Source organism: Typopeltis vanoorti, chromosome 9 (assembly GCF_054136105.1).
Source record: "Typopeltis vanoorti isolate ZY-2024b chromosome 9, IOZ_Tvanoo_1.0, whole genome shotgun sequence".
Taxonomy (NCBI): Eukaryota; Metazoa; Arthropoda; class Arachnida; order Uropygi; family Thelyphonidae; genus Typopeltis; species Typopeltis vanoorti.
In genome coordinates, this window is record NC_143557.1 from 75,664,425 (window position 1) to 75,689,463 (window position 25,039).

At 35.5% G+C, this 25,039-nt stretch overlaps 1 protein-coding gene across 6 annotated transcripts in view; it reads right to left on the minus strand.

The window, feature by feature from the left end:
* The window catches only part of Wdr59 (WD repeat domain 59), a 261,127-nt gene that overhangs the window by 206,230 nt on the left and 29,858 nt on the right, over nt 1-25,039 (minus strand). For all 6 annotated transcript variants that reach the window (XM_090397480.1, XM_090397478.1, XM_090397477.1 and 3 more), the window contains exons 3-4: nt 16,993-17,122; nt 11,126-11,211 (exon numbers count right to left, since the gene is read on the minus strand). In XM_090397480.1, coding sequence (XP_090253606.1) covers nt 11,126-11,211; nt 16,993-17,122 — 216 coding nt within the window. The remainder of the gene's footprint in view (nt 1-11,125; nt 11,212-16,992; nt 17,123-25,039) is intronic.

A 25,039-nucleotide genomic window follows, 5' to 3' on the forward strand; every position in this document is an offset into this window, starting at 1 on the left:
AGCTCCATTTCTTTGCCATTCAGGCTTCTTACGTTGATAGTACCGATCTTCAACTCTGGTGATGTTGAGTTGGGGTTTGTTTTCAGATTTGTTCCAGTAGCTGACTTTTCGCTGTTCACCCTGGTTCCCTGGCGAAAACAACGGGGGCCTTGTTTAACCGGGCGACGCCCCAGCCGGCATGAAATTTTGTCATGTTGTACCATCATTTTTTATTTTGGTTTAACCAATAAGAATACAATTTGGTCGGCTAAATCCCAAATTGCCAGCCCATCCTCGTTCGTTCAGTATCAAAGTAGATACCCAACAGGGTGCACCACGAGAAGGTGAGGATTGGACATTAGGTCAGAAGCCCTGGTCGGTTCTCCGCATTCCTTTAAAGGCTATGTGGAGGTCTCCTCTCAGTTATACAGCTATGACCCTTCATTATCCATATATTTCCATAGTATAAAAATTGAACAGAAAAATATATTCACTTCTTATAATGCTGTTGTAATTTTCTGTTTTCTTGCACAGTTGGGTCCTTTTAGGTTAAAAACATGTAATTTTTTTTTAAAGGAAAAAATCTACATAGTGAACAACTGAGTGTAATATCAGCAATTTTGATAGTTTATTGCTCTCTTCAACAGTGCTATCCACAGAAATATAATAGCAACAATAAAAGAAATTTGCTTATATCTGATTTAAAGCTGAATTATCCTCCAGTATATGCTTTAATTCTGACTGCAAACTTACAACTTAATTATTATTATTAGTTTCCTGATCCCCATGGAGTCACAAGACTTATTGTGTGAGGTCAACACTGGCCAACACAAAGTCTATCAACCACTCCTTAAACAGATCCACAGTCTGCACGTTTACCACCCTTTCAGACAATGCATTCCATGCTCCTACCACTCCTCCATACAAAAAGCTTCCTTCTTACCATTTTACTCACCACCTTCTTGTGCAACTGCCAGGAATGGCCCATTGCCCTTGCTCCTTTCCCTCATTCTACCACACGAAAAATCTCCTCAGTGTTAATACGATAATAGCTTGAATATGATACAAGACATTTAAGCTGTTAAAGTCTTTTAACAGCTTAAATGTCTTGATCATATCCCACCTTTGCCTTCCATCCACCAAACTCTGCAGTCTGCATGCCCTCAGTCATTCCTCATAATCAACATTGTATAGTCCTGATATCATTTCTGTTATCAGTCTCTGTACTCTTTCCAAGGTTACTTCATTCCCATCAAATCTCAGTGACCAGATCTGAGAACAGAATCCAAACGTGGTCTGATCAAAGCTTTATCCAATGGGACCAGCACACTTATCTCTCATGGTCAATGTTCTCAATATTGTCTTCTCTGAGATGCCTTCACAATCTTTGTAATATGTCCTTGGAACTTCAAATCTCTAACCATGTTCACCCTAAGATCTCTTGCTTCTTCCAGTATAACTCTACCAAGTGAGTATGAAGCACCCATCTGTGAATCCCAAATTTTAAAACCTTACATTTAGTTCCATTAAACTAATGTTCTCATTCATTTGTCCACTTTTCCAGCTTATTCAAATCCTCTTGAATAGCCAAAACATCAGCATTATTATTAATAACTCTCCCAAGCTTCACGCCTGCAAACAACTGAACATCTCCCTGTAGTAATGTGACTATCACTGACAAAGATTGAGCAGTAATGGTCCCAGGACTGAACCATGTGGAACTCTACTTGTAACCTTCCTACTCCCTGATACTGCTCCCTCATATACAACTCTGATATCAATCAGAGAGCCAATCACTAATCTAATCCACTAACCTGCAACTCAAACACATGAGGCAACTTAAAAATAAATTTGTCATGTATATTTGGCACCCTGCCAAATGCCTTGGAGAGAGAGGGGAAAAAATGACAGTGTATGCCTTACCCTCATCCACTACTATTGTTACTCTATTGTAAAAGACATATAGACTTATCATTGACCATATCATTAATTTATTACCACCAGACCTCCATGGAGTCAAGTGACTCACTGCAGGAGGTCCCACTATTATAAACACAGTTCATCATACTGTGCATTAAATATATTCACTGTTTCTGCATCCACACTCTCAGGCAATGCATTCCAATCACCCACCACTCCCATGCAAAAAATCTGCTCCTTACCCCCTTGCTGATGCCCTCCTTGTACAGTTTCCGTGAATGATCTCTTGTTTTTGCTTTGTTTTCCCCCCATTCTATGTAAAACATCATCCACATTAATCTGGTAACAGCCCTTAATAACTTATGTCTCAATCATATCTCCTGTTCTCCTATCCTCTAGTCTCTGCAATTTGAATTTCATTAACTTGTCTTCATACTCAACATTCCAGAGACCAGAGGCCACCTTAGTCAATTGTCACTGGACTTCATCAATATCTCATCCTTTTTGAAAACCACTGACAGTGATATCTTCAGACTGTTTCAGGATATAAGAATATACAGAGGATCTGAAACTGGAGATGATTATCACTTAGTTTTAAGTAGGATAAAATTGAAAATCATATTGAAAAGAAAAATATGCAAGAAAAATTTTAAAAGAATTAAAGTTGAGCAACTTTTACAGGTAAGATGTAGACTCACCAATACAATTACTATTCAAGAAAAAAAAATCAAAAACAAGAACCAAACTTTGAAATGTCAGTGGCAAACTGAAGAAAACATTGATTCAGCTAAGGAAGCATATAGTGAAAGTTGTCTACAAGGATAGAAAAATGTCTACAAGGATAAAAAAAGATTAAAAATAAATAAAAACATCATGGTGAATGTAAGAAGAAAGCATATCAAACATTCATAACAAGTTTGCAGATATCTTAAGAGAATACAGAATAAAAGTAAGAAAGCTGATCTATGTGTAAAAAACAGGGAAGACTGGTAAGCATACAGAAGATAAATGTTTGCTGACAATGCAAAGTTAAAAGAATTATAAGGAGCACTGCTGATGTTAATTCCCTACAGGAAGATTTGAGATGGGAAACTGGAGATAATCATCACTTAGTTTTAAGCAGGATAAAATTGAAAATAGTTTGGCTTGAACAAATGAGTGGAGTTGTAGTTTTAATATTAATAAATGCAAGGTGCAGATATATAAAGCTGCATATTGTGTATGCTGTGCTTCAAGAAATGGACAAGATGCAGGATCTCAGAGAAATGGTTGAAAGTGGACTAAAATTCTAAGGATGCATTGTGCCTGTGCAATGTGCCATCAGATATCTTCATTGTGATGTGGAAACAAAAGAGATTTATGATCAAAACAATATCAAGACTCTGGAATGATAGTTATGCAAAGCAGTTGACAGAATGTAGACTGCAGAGATTGGCAGATAAGAAAAGAGGCAGCATGACAGATCTTAGCATTATCATAATCATCATCAGTGGTCTTAACGGGCACTTAAGCACCCAAGACCTTCCAACTATACTTGAACTTTGCAAACATAACTCGAGGATAAGGTGGTTAGCTCCATGCCTCCTGGTGTGTGTGCTCACGAGGCTGGTTTGCCTGTTCTTGGGGATGAAAAAGCCCGAGTTTCCGGGTGAAAAAACCCCCTACCTCCATATGAGACTGGCTAACCCACTTTTGTCGAAAGAGACCAATAAAGGTTCCTCGTGTCACTGACGGGATTCGAACCCAGGTCTTTCCGACCAAAGGGCTTCATCTATATCGACTGAGCTATGGAGACTCGATCTTAACATTAGTGAAGGGATATTATCAGATTAATGTGAAAGGAATTATAAAAGGTAGGGGAAAGGAAGAATGAAAGTCCATTCCAGGAAACTGTGTAGATGTGGTGAAGAAGTGTGTAAAGAGCAAATTTTTTAATGTGATGAGTAAGTGAATTGCATTGTGAATGCAAGGAGTATAAATAATTTCAAGGTTCATTGCGACAGATATGTTGCTAGTTAAATGGGCCTCCCGCAAGTCTGCCAACTCAATGGAGATTGCTATAATAATAATATCAGAAAAGTAGCAAAATGTTCTGCTACTGAAGCAGCTTAGAAATGGAAGAAATAGTAAAAGGAATTAAAGGTAATGAAAGTGACATGAAAAATGAAACTAAAGATATTCTGGATATCTGGAGTAATTATTTTAAAAGATTTAGATGAAACAAGCAGTGACAGAATAGTGGTAAAAAATATTACCACTCAAGAGGAATACAATCAATCAGGAATTCATATCAATAGTTGAGGTAGAAAAAGCCATCAAAAACATGAAATGTGGAAAGGCAGCTGAAGTAGATGACATTGGACAAGAAATGCACAAAATACAGAGATATGAAATTTTTACATCAGCTACACAGCATAAGGTAAGAAAGTTGAATTCCAGGTGACTAAGTAAATTTAGCTTGTATAAGGAAATAAAACTGAATATGAGAATTACAGAGAAATTAAGTTCTGCAGAGTGTTCCAGATAAGATTTATACAAGCATACTTGGGGGGGGGGAGCAAAAGAGAAACTTGGAGAAGGACAAGCAGGTTCATGCCAGATAGAAGTTTATCAGGGTCAGATTTGCACTTCACGACACAGTTGAGAAATCGTGGAATATAAGAAGGATCTGTAGTTAAGTTTATTGATCTGGAAAGAGCAAATAACAAGGTGTTAAGGTGAAAAACTGTTCTGAACACCACAATTACATGGAATAAATAGAACATTATACAGAGCAATATATTTACGTTATAAGTCAGGTGTGGAATAAAGATGCCACTCCACTCTTATTCATCATCTATATAGACCACATTAAGAAAGAAAGAAAGTGACATTACACCTGATACTAGAATTGGAAATATCAAACCAATATCTAAGGGTGGACTGATACAGCAAGAAGATCCTTAGAACACTAAAATATAAGGTCTGACAACATTGGGGTGCTAACAAGTGATCAACTAATTTGGAGAAAAGCTGTTGACAGGATAATAATGTAAAGTTAATCATGCAGTTCTATCATAGTATCCTGCAAACCTCTTGGATATGAGGATAACATATCAGGAAATTGATGATAGCATAAATAAAATTTTGTTTTTGCATGTATATACATAAATGGCATTTGTTTCTTTTTTGCACTAAAAATCTGGATTTTTTTTATTTGTAAACAAATTCGATAAAAAATCATTTGTAAAATTATTAAATTGTTTTTATAATCTTTTACTCCCAAAATTCACATCTTGTTCTGGTGTCATGATGTCACTGACACTCTGCAATAACAACAGCTATAACAAACTATTTCAAACAAGCTATAACAAACAAGTGAGCAACTCCTATATAAATATGTTCACATACACCATATAATTAATATTTTTAACAGTTTTTTCCCCCTTGGTATACCTACTTATCAAGTTCCTGATATATATGCCAAAAGGGCATATGGGAAATAATTACAGAATTACATGTTTAAGCCAATAATATTATTAGCTTTCCATTAACCATTTTCATCCAAATTAATCTGTTATTTGTCTACAGCACTACTAATAAAACATCAATTCACCTCAATCTTTGTCTTCCTTTCGCCTGCCATCCTGATATCAGAAACCTGTTCTGCTAACTTTTCCTTCCTGTTCTGTTTAAGTTACCATACCAACTTAGTTTAGCTCTGATTGCACATTCTTTAATACTAACAACATCAAGTTCTATTCTAATTTTTCTCAGAACTATCATATCTGTGGAAAGTTTTTTTCACTTGGTTATAAAGCAAATTATATTCTTGTTAAACTCTTTATCCAAGTATAATTCCATTGCATGTGAAGTATCTTCATGACTAGACTACTTTGTTTTGTGGAGGGGGGGGGTAGCAAACCAAGCAGGATATCAAGGTATTCCTACATACAAACAGTAAAAAAGGAGTATCACCTTTTTATCTCATAATGGGATATGACAACTGATGTGAAGTTATCAGCCTCTATATACAAGTAGCCCAGTCATGAAGATACTTCATTCACAAACTTTGTTTGCTTATACTTGGATAAAAAATTAAACAAGAATATAACTTTTTGGAAAGCATAGTTTATCATATCTATAATTAAATTTTTGATCAATTTGTCAGTGTTTTTCAAACTTTTCTGCCCATGACCCACGATAAATACAATTTACGACCCAGCACACACACACACAATATATATAAGGCTGAGAAGTGATACTTCAAGGGAACTGAGATTGTACAATAACAGTCAACTCATGGAAACAGTAGAACAATTTCCAAGCACTTTGCTGCCTTCCAAAAAGTCAGTTTAATATGCTGTGGTTCATATCAGGTATTAAGCTGATATCAGACACTATAAGAGTGTAGTGTCTGATATCAGACACTACACTCTTATGCTAACCAAAATTGGAAGATGGTGAAATGCATGTAACTTACTCCACCCACCTTTTCCATTAATTGCCCTCATGTTGCACTAACTTTAGTCAGCTATCTTCATCACGGAGAATTGCAAAACACATACACACACACACACACACACAACTTGGAAAGAAGTCAACAGACATCCCCATGGACAAGGTGCATTGTGTCAATGTGGTCCTACCTCAATGAGCTTGCATATTGAGGTAGGACCACAATATGCAAGCCCCACATTACCTGAACCAACATGCAGCATTTTCAGTGGTGCAAAGATGCATGTATAGGGGGACATGGACGCTTCGAAAGATGTGTTACAGAGCGACAAATCCCTCTACCAAGCAGATGAATGGGTGTGGGTGTAGCAGACGCCTGGTGAACATCTCTTACCAGAGCACCTAGCCCAAACTATGAAATTCGGAAATGGCAGTGTGATGGTATGGTCCTATTTTTCCTGGTTTGGTCTTGGCCTTCTGTTTGTAGTGCCACAAACACTGAACTCCAAGGAGGTATCTGAACATCCTTCACAATGTAATTTCCTTCTACTTTCTGCAGAACTGACTATTGTCTCTTTCAGCAAGACAATGCACTGTGCCATAAGGCTGCTGCTGTAACTGCATGGCTTGTGATCATTAATGTCACCACACTTAACTGGCTTCCACAGAGTCCTGATCTCAACCCTACTGAACATCTGTGGGATGAATAGGAGCATCAGGCAAGGTCAAGGGACATCCACCCCCCCCCCAACCCCAAAACAGTCCAGGATCTCATTACATGACTAAAGGAAGAATGGTCCAAAATTCCCACTGATTGCTATTGTATGCTTATGGAAAGTATGCCCCTTAGGATTATTGCAGTCATCACAGTGAAAGGAGGTTCTACATCTTATTAAGCTGCACACCATGGCTGCTTGTTCCTTACACTATGGTGTCCGTTAACTTCTTTCTAAGCAGTGTGTGTGTATACACTAAAGTGTAACAAAAAACAAAATTTTCACAAGCAATGTGTCCTTACTACAACACATAATAAAGTATAAACAGAAACAAGGTAATTATTAAACATCAATTTTATTAACATTTAAATATAACATAGGGAGGAAAAAAAAATTCAAAATAAACAAAAGAAGAAAGAAAATATTTTATTTAATATCACAGATGTGCTTGCCATAAAACATAGAAGGATTCATTTTTATTAATTTGAATGAACAGCATTCTGTCACTACATGCCTATTCTTTCAGAAGATGAATGAAAATGTCCCTGTATAGTGATAAATATCCCCTACAGACACCACTGCAAATGCAAAAAAAGACAAGTACTTTATTGTACCACTAAATATAGTACAGACACAATTAGAGTATGTAACAATAATTAGTGTAAATAGGAGACAAAAAAACTGGAATGAAAACAAACTGACTCTGCATAATAATAAACAACTCCTCTCCTACAGACGGTATACATTATCAATAAGGATAATTTTACATTAAAATTTAATTGAAAACATTCCAACTAGCATTCCTTATATATTTAAAACTTTGTAAAGATGTGTCTGCTCAATGAAAAAGGAACCTAAGGTGTCATATCCCTAGTTTCTTTTCAAGAGGGACTAAGTTCCCTCTTGAAAAGAAACTAGGGACATGACACCACTTGGCATGACCGTGAAATCAATTTAGTGGGTCACAACCTGTTAAATTGATTTCACTGTCTGCAGTTTTTCAAAGTGTGGGTCATGGCCCACAATTTGAAAAACTGCTGAACTCTGATTTCTAACCCACACAAATTTATTCAACTAACTCCTCAGCATATCAGCTTTATCATTTGATCCTCGCTAAAAATTGTGCCTAAATAGCTGAAATATTTTACTTTCTTTAGATATCCATTAAGAATGCGCCTCTATTTTCATAGTGTCTGTCTTTTTTACTGCAGATTTTCTTACATTTGTTACAGCAGTCATTCAAATGAGTTAAAGTGTATTAAATACATCAAAATTCTTGGTGTGCAAGGGATGTATGATGGTACTACATGAAAGTTTACATTATTAACTTCACATCAACAAATTTAACATCATCTGCATAAAGTAAAGAGCTGAGATTAAAATCTCTAATTCTGGTATCAGATTTAATGCCACTTTCCTTCATAATGCTATCCATAAAGAGGATGAATAAGCGGGCACCCTTTTCTTACACCTAATTTTACATCAAATATTCTTGCTGTGTACAGCCTTCAATCATAACTGCTGATTTATCCCTTAAGTATAAGCTTATATATTGCTTTGCATAATGTCCCATTTACTACTGTGGAATTCCCATTTATAACTGTGGAATTTTGAACAGCTTTTCTCTTGGTTTCATCATGTGCGTTTTTTGCAGATGCATCAAACTTAAATGCAGCTCCTTGTTATATTCCCATAATCTATAATTTCTTGAACTATTTGTCTTAAAGTAAAAGTCACATTCCAACAATCTTTATTTGGCCTGAATGGCTTGTTCTTTCTTCAAAGTTGCCCCTTCCACAATTCTAGCCCCTTCTAAAATGTGCTTGCATAAATCTTACTTGCAAAAACACTCAGCAGGGTTTTTCTCTTTTTTTATAGACTACTACTGCAGGCACCTCTATCATCTGGCATTTGACTTCCTGACTAGGCCCTCTGAATTCTACAATGTAGCCACTATAAAACTTCTATATCATCGTATACAAGCATTTCTGGCCAAATATCATCTGCTTTTCTGTATTTCACAATTCCAATGACTTTTCTACCTCAAGCTGTATACTCTTCTGATTGCATTTCTCCTGCATACTTTCTCCCACTGTTTTATTACCTCATCTCATTTAATAATCTTTCTAAGTACTTATTCCACACATCAAGAGTGTTTATAGCAAGATTACAATATATAACAAGAAATTTTATTCTTCTTCTAATCCTTCACCAAAGCATAAGCAAATACAGTAAATTTGCTATTACTAATATACAACAGCACACTTCTTTTGAGATGTGTGTACATTGCCATATATTATGCAAAAGGTCTAGACCGAGCAAGGCATGTCAAGATAGAGAGTGGCTTCTATCAATGAATGATAGAAGCCACTCCACAATCCAAGAATATAATTTCTTCTTAAGTATAATTTACAAAGCACACATACTCAGAATGAATAGAAACAGAATACCTAATCAAATTCTAAATTATCATCCAAAAGGTACCCGATGCCGAGGAAGACTTAAAAAGATGGAATTGAGTCCGGAACAGGCCACTTGGCCTAAAAGCTGGAAAGGAAGAAGTATAATTTACTTTGTAACTAAATGAAAAATAATGTTCTCTCTCTCTCTCTCATCCACAGTATTTTAATATGGTGACAAACCATTTTCATTCTTGTATATGGAAATATAACTTTTACCTCTTATTCAGCTCTCAATATCTTCAGAGTCTTACTGATAATGCACTGGCAATATACTTCAAAAAAGGAGCATGCTATGCATTATGGGATAATACTGGAGAAATGTGATGGAAGGTTACCAGCCTCCATATATAGGTAACTTAGTTCTGCAGTTACTTCACTGCTTGTGCTTGAGTCAAGGACAAAAACGTACATAATTTCTCATTAAGAATAACTTAGATTGGGAATATCTTCAGTTATAATGCCACCTTTATCATCTCTGCTTTCTTGTACAGTCCTCTTTCTTCCATTTCTAAACTTTTTTTTTTGATAGCCTCCAGAACATTTTTGTCACTTTGATATTTATCTTCTATATTCTTATGTCTTGCTACTTTTATACACAGTTTAACTTTCTTACAGTTTTCTCTGTATTCCTTGGAGTATCTGATGACTTGCTTGCTAAGAACTTTTGGTTTTCTTCTTCTTTCCTTCTTTATATTCTTCTTTTCCATGACTGTCTCTAAGTTCTTGAGTTCATTCATCCCAAAATTCAGACTTTTCTATCCTTGCAAACAACTTTGCTACACACCTCCCTATGAGTCTCCAAAGTTTGGTTTTTGGATTCCAACTCATTTTTCTACAATAATATTCGCATCTACAATTCATCTCAGAATGCTGCTCAACTTTAATTCTTTAAACTGTCATACATATTTTTCTTTTTAACATGATACTCATTTTTATCCATTCAAATCTATGTATCCTGAACCAGTTTGAAGATATCATTTAATATCAGTAATATCATAATCAATAAGACATTTCTTACATATTCTCTCCATGTGTATGTATGCAGATTTTTATGTTAGTAGATGATATTAATAATGGCTAGTCCATGTTCTGAACAGAAATCCAACAAGTACTTATTGCTTTTGGTTTACTTATTAGGTTTGGCTCTACTCTTTTTCTAAATTTTCCCAAAATATTTTTATATGTCTTGTATTAATTTTCTACTCTGCTGTTTAGCTCTTGAACAATTTTTCCTTTGTCATTATATTTGCTATCTTCCCTAATGACTCAAATTCCTGCACTGCTACTATTATTACTTCCTCAGTTGATTGTTCTGTGAGACCATTGGCACAACTAAGTCTTACCGTCCAATTTCCTATTTTGAAATGTGCTTGCATCAGTTATAAAGTAATACAAGAAAATTCCAAATCCCTTGCCATTCTGGAAGTTCATCTTCATGTTTAGTACTAAATACTATATCTAATCATGATATATATATATTGCCACATACTAGTTGTCATTCCATTAAATATTGGAACAACAACTAGTAAAGCACAGTGAATTACTGGTTTAATGAAAAAAATACAGAGAAGGTTCACTAAGTGTATTGAGGTTAATTTAAAATGTTTTTACCTTACAGCACGAGTATGAGCTCTTAAAATACACTGTTGCAAAAGATCTCCATTTGCCCAGGATAAAAGCTCAGCTCTTTGGTTACACTGAAAATTAAAAATTTATAAATTTTTTAAATAATTATGGTAATTATTTTACCATAATTATTTACTGTCATAAAAAATTTCATAAGAAACTTTCATAATAGTAATTCAAAATATATAAAAGTATAACTATTACAGAGATTATTAGCACTGTTGGAAACACATAATTACCTACTTGTCAATAATATTAGCAAAAAGTACCAACTGTATTTCATTTAAATACAGTTGATACCTAGTTGACATGAACAGTAATGTCACTATTAACTTTTGACTGGCCCTTGCACTTAAAAGGAATGTTAAAAGCCTAATATTTTAAGTTTAAGTTAAAAAACTTTAAAGTTTTTTCTTGTAATATACAAAAAGTAGTGCTTTTAAAAGAAAATTTTAGCTTCATGGCAACAATTCAGTGTGTGTGTGTGTGTGTGTGTGTGTGTGTGTGTGTGTGTGTGTGTGTGTGTGTGTGTGCAGGAGCATCGCAGTCACTGCATGGCTACACACCAGTGCAGCTTGGAGGGAACGTTGATGGGCACCTAAGTTCCACATATGTTCCCTCTTAGTCAAAACTTTTGCAAGAATTGTCAAAACTGATCATTTCTCACCAACTGGAAGCATTAACAGTCATCTCATTTTATAGAGAGAGATTCTCAGACATTGCTACTATATCCAATATTCTTTTACTGCACTGCTGCAAGTAAAAGATCTATTAGCTCTCCAGATGCCAAACAGGAGGAGGAGGGGGGAAATGAAAGCATACAGGCGATGAGTACAGCAGTGGAAATGAATGAGATTTCAGCATGGGAAGGTGTAAGATTAGGCACTCCGCTTAACCTGGTTGTTCAATTTAATTTCAGCATATGCTTGATTCTTAATGAGTGGAAAGAGAGCAAGATAATTCTTTTATACAAGGCTGGAGATAGAAATAATGCAATAGAAGAACATTGGTAGTTATACCTCCACTCCAGTAATTCTATACAGTCTCTTTTCCTCATCTTGCATGCATTCCTTTCTCTAGTCCATTCACATAGTTGAAATCACAAAAAATGATAGTCCCATAGGATTTAACATCCATCTATGCAGTTCATATTCCTCTTCAGATCATCTTGGTCTGTAGCAGTAGCCAAAGTTATATTTTGTTCTGTTAAACTCTCTCACACCAAACAGTCTCAAACCAATTGCTTATGTTACATAATCATGCTACCCAATTCCAGTGGAGATTTCTACTCTACTCTGGTTGGACTTAACTGCTCTGTAATTATTAGCAATACTCCCTTATCCTTCCTATCTTATCCATCCTTTCTGAATATACTGAAAGGATGGATAAGATATCTCTTCTTGGTATGGGTCTCACTAATGCCAATAATTTTTGGCTCCACTACATCTACTAATGCTAACAAACTCTTCTACTTTATTCGCATTGTTTCCAGCATTAGTGTATATGTTCTGTGTAAATATTCTGGTAACTATTAGAAATATGACTAGTTCAAAGCTGGAGTTGATTCTGTTACCCAATTCCTCACCAACATTCTAGAGTTCTTGATCAAAATTTCTCATTTTCACTTGTTTTTCTTGCCAAAACTAGTCCATCACTTCTAGGGTTATCTTTAATATATTATCATACTAATTATGACCTCTTAATTTAATTAGATGTGGGTTCATAATTTCAACTGTTGCCCTTCAGAGGTTACAGCACCACTTTGGAAAGCCAATAAAATAAAGCTAACTACAAGACTCTACCTTGACACCCTAGTTAATTCTTACTATACAAATGTGAGAGTTGGACATTGCTAAAGGAAGATGAGAAAATGTTACTGCCCTTCAAGATGAAGTGCTATAGAAAAGTTTTGAAGATACCACACATGGCACACAACAAATGAGGTTAGAATGAAAATCCACTCCATTGCCAGTAGACAAGAAAACATCATTACTAAAATAAGTCAAAATTAGCTCATGTGGTTGGGTTACATGCTAGATTTAATAGTTTAACTAAAATAGTACTAGAGGGCTTGTGACTTCTGGTAGAAAAACACCAGAGCAACCTAGAATCACTTGAATAGATAATACTAGAAAATGAAGTAATTCTTTATTCTCCACCTTGTTAAGGAGATTCCAGGACAAAAACACCTGGAGAGACTATGCCAGGGCTGTCACCTTGATAATGCCTCAGCAGTCTACACAGACTATGGTTAAAGAAGAAGAATTTAACTAGTTGCATGATTGCATGAACAGCATTCCTGACTCCACTCTTTCAATAATAATACCAAATCCATTCAAATATAATCCATCCTGCAAGTAAAAATCTTTTCAACCATCAAAAGCAAATCACTCCCCATATCAACAAGATGCACACCATTTCTTCTACACAATTACTCACTGAATCATTTGCATTCATAGCTCTCCACCACAGCTAATGCCTATCACAACAGTAACAGACTACAATTTTGATTGTTTTGCTCTTCTTTTTCACCTTACTCAACCCTTTCATATCTTCTCACATATGAAACTTCTTTCTAGTCATTTGTTCTGACCAAGACAATCACCTCCACTCATTCTACTTGCTTATACATAGTCTCAGTCACATCTCCAGAAAACAAGCTTTTATTTGTTTCAACCAGAAAACCTGTAATCATGAGATCACCATACTTTATCGCTCATTTCTATATTTTCTTTTATTTCTTCATGTGCTTCATTTCCTTTCTTACCGTTCCTGCTATTTGCCAAGCACTTTTCTACTCCTTCATGCGCTGTTGTGAAGTAATCATCAAAGCCTCAAAATTTTCAATAATTGTACTGAACTCTTTATTTTTCTACTGCTTTCATATTACTTTTTACACACTTCTCTCACTATCTTGTACACCAGCACCTCCATTCTTGCTGGCATTCCTCCTGGTATGCATCACTCCCTACTGCATCATTTCATTTATTCACTCATTTGAAATTCTGTTTGCATTGAATAACTCATAAACCTCAATTTGCCTGATCAACAACTTTTCTGACATATTCTAACCCTACATAAAATGAAAAATTCCATCAACTGAAATCCTGTATGACCCTTTCAGAAATTTGTAAGTCTCAATCATATCACCCCCTCTTTCTCCTGTTTGCTAGCATCTGCAGTCTACAAATTCTCAATCTGTCTTCATAATCAGTATTCTACAATCCTGATAACATTTTTTACACTCTCTCCACTGAATCAGAATCACAACAGACCAAGAGACCAGACCTGCACACAACAGTCCAAGTGAGATCTTGGAATCAAGGCCTTGTAAAGAGGTAAAATGACATCCTTATCTTTACATGTCAAAGTTCATTTCAGCATTGCAATTATCTTTTGAGTTGTATTTGCAATCTCTGCTGTATGGCCCTTGAACTTCAACTTCCAATTTAGTAAAACAGATCCCTAGCCTAATCAGTTTCTTCTAGCCTGATCCCACCAATATAATATAACATTGGATATCTAATCACACAATAAACTGACATTCATTTTCTCATGCCCACAATTTCAGTCCATTCTATCATTCTGGAAGTACTGCATATCAGCTGCATTACTGATTACCCTACCTACCTAGCTTTGCATCATCAGTAAATAGCTGTATGTCACCTGTCAAATCCTTCCAAATGTCATTAATGTACAGACTGAATAACAGTGGACCAATGACTGATCCTTGTAGTACACCACTGGTTATCTTTAATCTTGCAGACTCACATCCCCCTCAATATACAACTTTTTGATATCTGTCAGTCAGACATCCTCTTATCCACAATAATATGTTATAATCCAAATCCATGTGCTCCAATTTATGCAACAGTCTTCCATGCTGTATTCTGTCAAAATATTGAATGAAATTTTTCATATCAAATTGTATATAAGTATAAAATAAGCATTCTAATTGTGTACATAGTTATGCACTAATTAGAACCACATTCCTACTAATTATTAATTTAAAAAACTCACACAAGATTAAATATTACAAGATTCTGACCAGAAATAAAGACAGTACACGTAGCATCATAAATAGCACTATCGGCATTTTTTTTTTTTTTTTTTTTTTTTTTTTTTTTTTTTTTTTTTTTTTTGCTCAGGCAACTGGACATCATAACACCATATTTTGACATGAAATTATTCTACATGGAGAGAACACATGAAACAAGAAAAATCTTATCAATTACATCACCGGTGATATCTTCAAATTGAATGTAAGGTAGATTTGAAAAAACAGAAATGACCACCACTTATTGTTGATAAGGATAAACACTAACATCACTAAAACTAAAAAGCTAAAGTTTTGAAAATAATCAAACTGAATAACTATCAGATGTGAACTAAATCCTCAAACACAAATATTAATAGGAAAAAAAAAGGGGTTGAAAACATTCAAACCTGAAAAATTTTGAAGAAAACTTGACTAAGCCAAGGAAGGATGTGGTGAAGTTGTCTGCAAGGACAGAAAAATCAGAACTGTACTGTAGACGTATGACAAAAATCTTCATGAAAAGGGGAAAAAATCATCAAGTTCTTGGTTAGCAAATCAGCATATGCTCTTAGATAAACAAAAATGACAGGACAATTTTGAAAAGCCAGAAAAGGATCTTTATCGTGCAGGTGAAAAAATATTCTGGAAGCTACTAAGAAACCTTAAAAGTGGAACAAAGAGAATCAAGAATCATAATGGTGATTTATTTATTTATTTTTAGGTAATCTGTAAACCCTACTACTCTAGAGACCAAACATGAAATTTTAATTCAAGCCACATGACAGCCTACAATAAGTGGGAACTCAGCCACTCAGAACTACATAAAACTAAACAAGAATATTTGAAATCTCTGGAATAATTACTTTGAAAAAAGTTTAATGAAATATTACACAATGAAACAGTAATAGAAAACTATCCAAGGGGAATGCAATCAAGAGTATATATTTCAACACTAGAGGCAGAAAAAGGCCTCAGAAATCTGAATATGAAAAGACAGCCAGAGTATAATGATATATTGGTGTTATTATATAATACAGAAGGGCAAATTCCAAATAACTAGAGTAGAACTGTTGCTGTACTAATTTTTAAAAAAAGTGTGAGAATTATAAAAAGAAAATAAAAAAAAAGATGAAGCATGTGAATTATAGAGGAATTTTCCTATTGAGCAATTCAGAAAGCATAACCATTCTTGAAAAAATGCCAAGAAAAATCACTAAAGAAAAAAAATGATGTTCAGGTCAAATAAGAGTTAACAAAACAAGATGTTCACATTCATTTTTTTTTAACAGTTTTAATTTGTTTTACATTCACAATAATTCATATTCATTTTACATTCACAATACAAGGCAATAATAAGAAAATAAATAATATATTTATTATTACTAGTTTTATACCTGGTATCTTCAGAGCACAACAGTTTGTCACAGTATGAAAACAGCAACAATAACAGTTTTAAATTGTAAAATGAACAACAGAAATCACTAAAGTTCTTAAATAGGTGCCATCTATGTTCATTTTGTGGCAAATATTATCAAAATCATGTCAGTATAATTAAAGATTTATATTTAAATTTTGTTGATCTCAAAAACAATTCATGTGCCAAGCCAACAAAAACAACTACATGGTGTAACTGGAACTTTGCGATAATGCACAGTTTATACTTAAATTTTTACTAAGCATCAAATTCAGAAATCATTTTGTAAGCTTACACTTAAATCAATTATATCTAAATAAACACATTAACTGAAATATATAGTAATTAATATAATATCAAACACAGAAATACAACAATTGATAGAATTAAATGACTTACTGCTAAGGCAAACAAATCATGTTGATGTGGACTCCATTCCGCAGCACTAACTTCCCATTTACTATTGCGAGGTACTTTTTTTATTGGTGTTGTAGGTCGATCAAGATGAACTATTGCCACATTGCGCCTCCTGAAATCATTATAATTTCATTTAAAAGATACAATATATCTCATATTCTTCTACCCATCACTCCAAGCAAAATAATAATGGCTTAAGCAAGCATAGCATTTTTTTTTATGTGAATCCAGCCCACAAAACTTGAACCTATTGTATATTTACATAATGTGTGTTAAAGTTAGATAATTTGGTTTGTCTACTCTATTAGAGACAAATATTTACATAATGTGTGTTAAGGTTAGATAATTTGGTTGGTCTACTCTAAGATACAAATATAAAACTTTTCAGCTACTTTAGGTCTCTAAAAAAACAATTGGTATCATACTGGGTCTCTCTTTTTATGTTACACATATATATGTGTGTGTGTGTGTGTGTGTGTGTGTGTGTGTGTGCCGTATTTGTCGGCGTATAAGATGCACCCCCCTTTTTTGTACACTTTTTTTAGGAAAAAAACTATCATTGAATATTATAATGAATTTACAGTAATTCAAATATAAAGTAATAAGTAGGTTTACTTTCAACAAATACCTAATCTAAAAGGAAAGAGTACCCACCTTTTAATCTTCTTTGTCAAAATCCAGAAATTCATCTCCAGAGCTAAATGAAACCTAAACCTCTTCTAAATCAGAATCTGAGTCCTCATACAACAAACTGTCCTCTGCACCATCCAGTGCATTACTAATGCCACACTTCTTAAATGATTTAACCACTGTCTCAGTTTTCACAGTATCCCATGAAGCTTTGACCCACTCACAAACTTGCAAAATGCTAGGCCTCTTCCTTCTTCCTGATGGTGTAACCTCAAAATCTGAAGACTGCATCCAGCTGTTGCACTTCTTCATAAATCCCTTAAATGGTTAATTAATACAGACATCTAAAGTTTGAAGCTGACTAGTTAGACCTCCTGGAATTACAGCTAACTGAGTTTTCAAATCCTTGAGTTTATTTTTAACATCTGCTGTTCTGTGAGAACGAAACTGATCCCATACTAGCAGGACAGGCTTCTTCAACAGTCTGCCAAGGTGCCTATACAAAATTTTATCTATCCATAACTTCATTCCTTCTCCGTCCATCCAGCCTGTTGCATGAACATGTACAAACAATCCTTTAAGAAGTTTTTCTTAGCAAATTTCTTAACTTTCTGTAGCAATGCCAACATTTTTCAGCCATAATTTGTCAAGAAATTTAGAGAAAATTTAACAGCAGAAATTTATCACCATTCACAACAACTGCGACGGAAAGTTTACACAAACAGGAACACAGCTGTGATCATCAATGACAGCATAAGCGCATCCGCTGAACTCTATGTAACTGGAATACTCTCACACACCATAAGGAAGCAAGAAAGAAATCGCATAACTCGTAACAGAGAAAATTTCCAGAAATGAAAGTAATAAAAAAACTGAGTATCAGCATATAAGATGCACCCTGTTTTTCAGACCTATTTTCAAAGAAAAAAAGTGCATCTTATATGTTGGCAAATACGGTATATATACACAGCATAAAGTATACAGTTAAACTAGTAATATCAATGTTATTTTATTTAGTATAGTCCAAAAAGAGCACAAGGCTTGTTTGATAGTTATATATATATATATATATATATATATATGAAAGGATGCTCACCTGCAACTGTTGTTTTTCTTGATGTGTATGTGGGGGGGGGGGGCCCTCATTGCTAGGATCACTGTTAGTAGACTTATCTGAGAGTTGAGAAATAAAGGAGCGAGAAAAGAAAAAAAAAAAAAAAGGAATGGAAATATGTGGAAAAGGGGGAGGGGATAACATAGAGCTCTTACTCAGCTTTTTTTCCTTTCCCTTCCTATTTCTCAATCCTTCAGACAGTGAACAAAATATTCAGACACACTCAACACTACTAACAATAGCTCTAGTGATAAGGTTTCTCTTCCTATATCAAGAACAACAATAGACAGATGAGTACATATTCATTCTAGCAGACTACTTCAAAATATAACAGCCTTGCTACTGGTATTAATGCAATCAAAGCACACACACTTGACCTATTAGAACCTACTTCTATGATTTTTTTTATTCTTATATTTTTATGTGACTCACACCCACAAAAGGTGTTTATGTAAATCTCTAACACATTAGTACCATAGGTGGGTGGATGAAGGAATTTTTACATTTTCTGTTAAATTTTGCTAATTCTGTTAATTTTTTTTTTCTATTTCTTTTATTCATTTTTTACCTGGTCTGGAAACCCTGTTCTAGAGATCAAACATAGAACTTTTTCAAATTGCCTCAGGCCTCCAAATGTGCAATTTCTGTATATTGTATGCTACAATATACAGAAACTGCACACATCGTTATAGAGTATCTCCAAAATCAGGATCCATTTGCAGATTTACTATTTAATTTGTACATTATATAGGAAAGGATTTGAGAGGAACTTTTCAGTTGGTTGCCGATCCTGCAAAATTTTAACATCTGTATTAACTATTGCTCTAGCCAATTTTTCACCATCAGTAAACAACTGAACAGTTAGTTCCTCTCAGATCCTTTCCTATATCATTAATGTACAAATTAAATAGTAGTGGACCAAGAAAAGAGCCCCGTAGTATGCCACTGGTCACAGACCTGGAATCTACTCCTTAATAAACTACTCTCCCTCAACCACACTCTTATCCACTTCACCAACTTTATATTCATCCCCATGTGCTGCAGTTTACTGATTAGAATTCCATGCAGTATCCTGTTAAAGGCTTTTGCAAAGTCCAGCAATATCACTGTAAAGCCATTACCTTTATCCAACTCAGCTGTTGCATTTAAAATGTGAGCAAGTTACTGAAGCACAGCCTAGCCTTCACAAAACCATGTCCCTCCCATATAGTAACCCATTTCTGTCTATCCATTCCTGTATTTTGCTCTTCACCAACTTCTCCAGCATCTTGACAACAAATCCTGATAGGTTGATAATTTGCTACATCAGTCTTGGAGCCTCGTTTATGCAATGGAACTATGTTCCCATCTTTCCACCCCCCCCCCCTTGGGACTAACCTAGAGCTGAGACTTAGATTAAGCATTGTGGCCAAAGGCACTGACAATTCCTTAGCACCTTCACCTAAAACTTGAGCTGGTATACTATGGGGGGGGGGGGGGGGATCTGGAAAGTTCCAATAAACACCTAGAACAAAAACGATATTAATGCAACTGACATAACCACAAGAAAGAACAGAACGAGGATATAAGAATATAAGATACTTTCATAACTCAGCTACTAGTATGTTTTTTCTTGTGGTTATATCAGTTGCTTTAATATCATTTTTGTTCTAGTTATCAGAACTTTCCAACCCCCCCCCCTCTCATATATAACCCCACAGCTGTATTCACATCAAGGCTCTGTAATAGACTACCTCAGTTTGCACGTAAGTCTTTGCCTCTCTTGTTACTGATTCAGTTACCTCCCTACCATTCACAGCATTCATTAAAATGATTCTGCCACAAACATTCTTCCTTTTACTTGCAACATATCAAAAGAACTGTTTTGGATTATCTTTGGCCTGTACTACTAATTTCCTTTCACACTTTGTGAAAGGCCAGAAGGGTAACCAACCCTTCTGGCCAGTGCTTTATACTGCTCATGTGCCTGCTGATCACCTTCCTCCTTGAATTCCCTCCACAAATTTCTTTTTTTATAGCTCCAGATTAATGATATTTATCCAATTAACCCACTTGATTTATTCTCCTGACTCTAGGTATGCAGTCTGCCAGTACTTTCCTCAAACACTCCTTGACCACTTCCCATGCACTATCAACATCCAGCCCTTGCAGTTTCACATACCATGGCACTGATCCAAATAATCTCCTGAGATTTTCATACTTACCAGCCCTGTAATTCCACATATACTCCTCTTAAATGAAAATTCCACACATTTAACCACCTCCCAGATCAAGACCATAATGATCACCTCCCCAGTTGGTGGCGTTGGTCATATTGGTTCTGTATTCAAATTATCTCTGATGTAATTACTAGATCTGTCACTCCCAAACCCCTAGTACATTCCATCACAAGCTGCCTCAGGTGATTATTCCTTAGTAACTGCATAAATTCCATTTCCTTCCTCCCATGTGTCTTCTCCTCCTTTCAATCTATGTTCCCATAGTTGAAATTCCATTCCATCAGTCTATAGAAGCATCCAATTGTACATTTTGTTCTGCTGGCATCTATCTCACACCATATAGCCTCAAATGTACTATTTACACTGGCCTGCAGTTGAACTTCTACTCTGTTTGGTTGCAGTTCATCGGCTATCGTCAATAACACTCCCCCCCCCATTTATTTTCTATCTATCCTCCCTGAACACACTACACCCTTAACATTCTATCCTGCTAACTGCATCATCTTCTGTCAGCCATGTCTCACTAATGCCAATAATGTTTGGCCAGGATGAACTAATGAATGCCAAAAACTTCTCCCCCTTGTTCCAAATGCTTCTGGCATTAGTATACATAAAGTACAAAAGCCCCTTATACTTTATATTAACTATCCCATTTTGGTTTGTTACCAGTGGTACTAGCTTAGGCATTTTATGCACATTATTACACTCAACTGAATCACTGGTATTTGTGTACTAGCTTAACAGCTTCCCCCACTAAAAGCTCTAGTTTCTCTGATTTTGCACATCCACTTTCACTCCAACAACAGTTTTCCCAGACTCTGAACACCAAATCCATTTAGATGCAAACCATCCTTCTTGTATAAGTCCTTTTGCCTGTCATACTCACTCCACATTATTCTTCCCTATAACTACACAGACTCATTTGCTATTATGGTCCTCTTCAGCTCAAATCATACTGTGGCAACAGACTCACTATCTTAACTTTCTTACTCTTTTCTTTTGTTACTTCCAATAATTCTTTCATGTCCTCCCTCATACCATACTTCTCTCTTTTCAAATCACTAGTTCCATCCAAAACAAACAATCAACTCTTTTACTTTACCCTTTTGCACTCCAATATCCTCAACTAACATCATTAATTTTTGCACCAGGGAAGCACAATTTTGTCAATCTCTCACCAATCATACCTCTTATGATAGAATTGCTGTACAAGACTACTTGCACCATTATTTTTCCTTCTCTCTTAGTCAAGCATTCTTTCTTTCTGATATCAGCTGACCAACTTGCCAGAAGTTTCTGCATTTGTTGCAGCTCCCACTTCATCCTATATATCATTTCTGTAACTGAGATGTCTCCCTCATTATAGCCAACTCTTCATTCTCTACATCCATCATACTACTATTCGTTCAATCAATACTTTTACCCTCTCATGAAATGTCTAATTTCAGGCATTTCCATGCATATTCTCTGTTCGTCCACCACTTCAATCTCGCAACTTGACCAGCACTTTTGATCCTCACTTTCGTAGCATTTTCAGCACAATTCCCCATCACTATCATTTTCAAACAGACCATTTGCCTTTGGTAATGCATAAACAAACAAATTAAGAAATAATCTGAAGGTAAATATTCAGCTGTTTCCTGATGATGCCAAATTAAGTAAGATAACAGTTAATCAAGGTGATGCAGAGAGTGCACAGGATGATTTAAATAGGCTGACAGTATGACATAAGATAATAGGTGCCAGTTTAATGTGGAAAAGTGTAATGTTATGTATTTTAGGATAAAAAGATTATAAACTGTGTACACCATACTGATGGAACTATACTCCGGGAAATTAATGAAGCTAGGAATTTGGTGATGCTGAGAGATAGAGTTGAAGTTTAGTATGGGAATGTGGAGAAAATGAAGAGATACCCTCAGAATTGAAAGAATAATTAATTATACCAATATATAAAAAAAAGGAAACAATGAATGTGAAAATTACAGAGGGATATTATTCCTATCTGCTTTACTAAAAATAATCAGAACATACACTGAAGAAAATGCAGGTAAATATCAAGCGGGATTCTGAAGAAATAGGTCCACAGCTGACCAGATTTTTACACTAACACAGATATTAGAGAAATGGGCATATAATCAGTAAGTCCATATTTTATTTATAGATTTCAGTAAAGTATATAATAGCATCCATAGAGAAAGCCTTTGGAAAGTATTAAATGAACTTTGAATACCTCATGAAATAATAAATTTAATTAAAATTTGGACTACCTATAGCTGAAGCATGGTATTAGCTAATAAAATGAGATCTGAACCTTTTTCTATTAAGATGGGATGGAAGTAAGCAGATACCCCTTTCGCCCATCCAATTTAACTTAATTTCATTAGACCTAATGTTTTATGGAGCAGAAACCTGGGGAATAATAGGTCAAGATGCAAAAGTTCCTTGACCTCACCTGATGCTCCAGCATATCCCATAGATGTTCAGTAGGGTAGAGATCAGGATTCCATGGAGGCTACCCAAGTGGGTGATGCATGTCCAGAAACCATGCAGTTTCGGCAGCAGCCTTAAGGTACTGCGCATTGTCTTGCTGAAAGAGGCAATAATCAGTTCCGTAGAAACACCACAAAGCAGGAAGCATTTCATTGTCCAGAATGTTCAGATACCTCTCGAAGTTCAATGTTTACACAGCAAACAGAGGTCTGATGCCAAACCAGGAAAAAAATAAACATACCATCACACACCACCACCACCTCTGAATTTCACAGTTGGGTTATGCACTCTGGCCACACCCATCCATCTGCTCAGTAGATGAGTGTAGAATGATTTGTTGCTCCATAATACAGCTTTTCAAGCTTCTGCTCTTTCCACCACTGATGATGACACTGCATGTTGGTTTGGGTGTGGGACTTGCATATCGCAATCCTACCATGGAAACCCATATTGTGAGCCTCGATTCTGAATGTTTTTTATGCAGATTTGTGGTCCATTCGATTACCGGAACTCCACATTCAACATGTCAGTATGGCAGTTTTTATGTATTACTCTTCGTAGCATGCTATGATCATGTTCGGTGCGTGTGGTGGGTCATTCACTGCGGGTAGCACTTGCAGCTGACTCCTTGCACTTCCATGTCAGTATGGTATCACCGACTGTTTACCTGGGATGCCCAATGTGTCGACATTTTGCCAAACAGAGGCCTGCAACATGGCATCCTATCACATCACCTCTTTCACACTCTCTCAGTTCCCTTCTAGCTGCTATTTCACCTGGACACAATTGCATTGACTTGGGAGCATCATATTCCTCCAATGTATATGGCTTTAAACATATGACTCATTACAAAGCACGATGCAACTTGTCTATAGGAGTTGACATTAACTTCTTTACCAGACATTGAAACATTTATGCAGATATATGGTAAAAAAGTTAATGTCAACTTCATACAAAATACTTGGTCACATGCTTCACCACATGTTCTAGACATCTATTTAAAAATGCTGCTGACTAGTAATCATCAAGAGTGTCAATCACAATGGGAAAAATAAAGAATCTTTCTTCGATACAGGGCTTATTGTGGATGCATGTCTGGTTGGAGCCACAATTTTGAAAACAGCAAAGCTGACTGGTTTCCCAAAAAGTGAAGTATCGCATATGTTTAATCAGTGGAAAAATGAACTATACTGCTTGTCTAAGAGGTGTAACTGTGGTCCTAAGATAGTCTTTCAGGAATGAGCTCACAGTTGTCTGAGAAAGCTTATACAACAAACAGAACTTCCTGTTCCTGTATGCAGCAATTAACCGAAGAACTTAATGAAGGCTGTTCCCAACCCAACTATGTGCAGGGAATTGAAGAGGATCGGTATCTATTAGAGGATCAAAAACTAATGATTTCTGTAAAGTTTCTAATTCAGTGGCTGCTGACTAGTAATCATCAAGAGTGTCAATCACAATGGGAAAAATAAAGAATCTTTCTTCGATACAGGGCTTATTGTGGATGCATGTGTGGTTGGAGCCACAATTTTGAAAACACTGTATGTGTATACACATGGTATGTATATAAGGT